Source organism: Egretta garzetta, unplaced genomic scaffold (assembly GCF_000687185.1).
Source record: "Egretta garzetta isolate BGI_Z169 unplaced genomic scaffold, ASM68718v1 scaffold65, whole genome shotgun sequence".
Lineage (NCBI taxonomy): Eukaryota > Metazoa > Chordata > Aves > Pelecaniformes > Ardeidae > Egretta > Egretta garzetta.
Genome location: NW_009259585.1, coordinates 257,907 through 258,248, shown reverse-complemented (window position 1 = coordinate 258,248; position 342 = coordinate 257,907). Strand labels below are relative to the sequence as shown.

Genomic DNA, 342 nt, shown 5'->3' with positions numbered 1-342 from the left:
GTGAAGGGGGGGGGTCTGCTCCTGGCTGCAGCCGTGCTCCCCCCCGCAACGCGCCCTTCCCCGTGTGCCCCTATTCCCGCAGCGCTGCAAGGACAAGCTGAACGCCCTGGCGATCTCGGTGATGAACCAGTGGCCCGGGGTGAAGCTGCGGGTGACCGAGGGCTGGGACGAGGACGGCCACCACTCCGAGGAGTCCCTGCACTACGAGGGTCGCGCCGTGGACATCACCACCTCGGACCGGGACCGCAGCAAGTACGGCATGCTGGCCCGCCTGGCCGTCGAGGCCGGCTTCGACTGGGTCTACTACGAGTCCAAGGCGCACATCCCCAGCTCCGTCAAAGC

The 342-nt window shown here is 68.7% G+C and overlaps 1 protein-coding gene across 1 annotated transcript in view; it reads left to right on the top strand.

The window, feature by feature from the left end:
- SHH (sonic hedgehog signaling molecule) overlaps positions 1-342 on the top strand; it is an 11,210-nt gene that overhangs the window by 5,417 nt on the left and 5,451 nt on the right. Inside the window, exon 2 of the mRNA XM_009637720.2 lies at positions 83-341. Within this exon, the coding sequence (XP_009636015.1) occupies positions 83-341 (259 nt within the window). The remainder of the gene's footprint in view (positions 1-82; position 342) is intronic.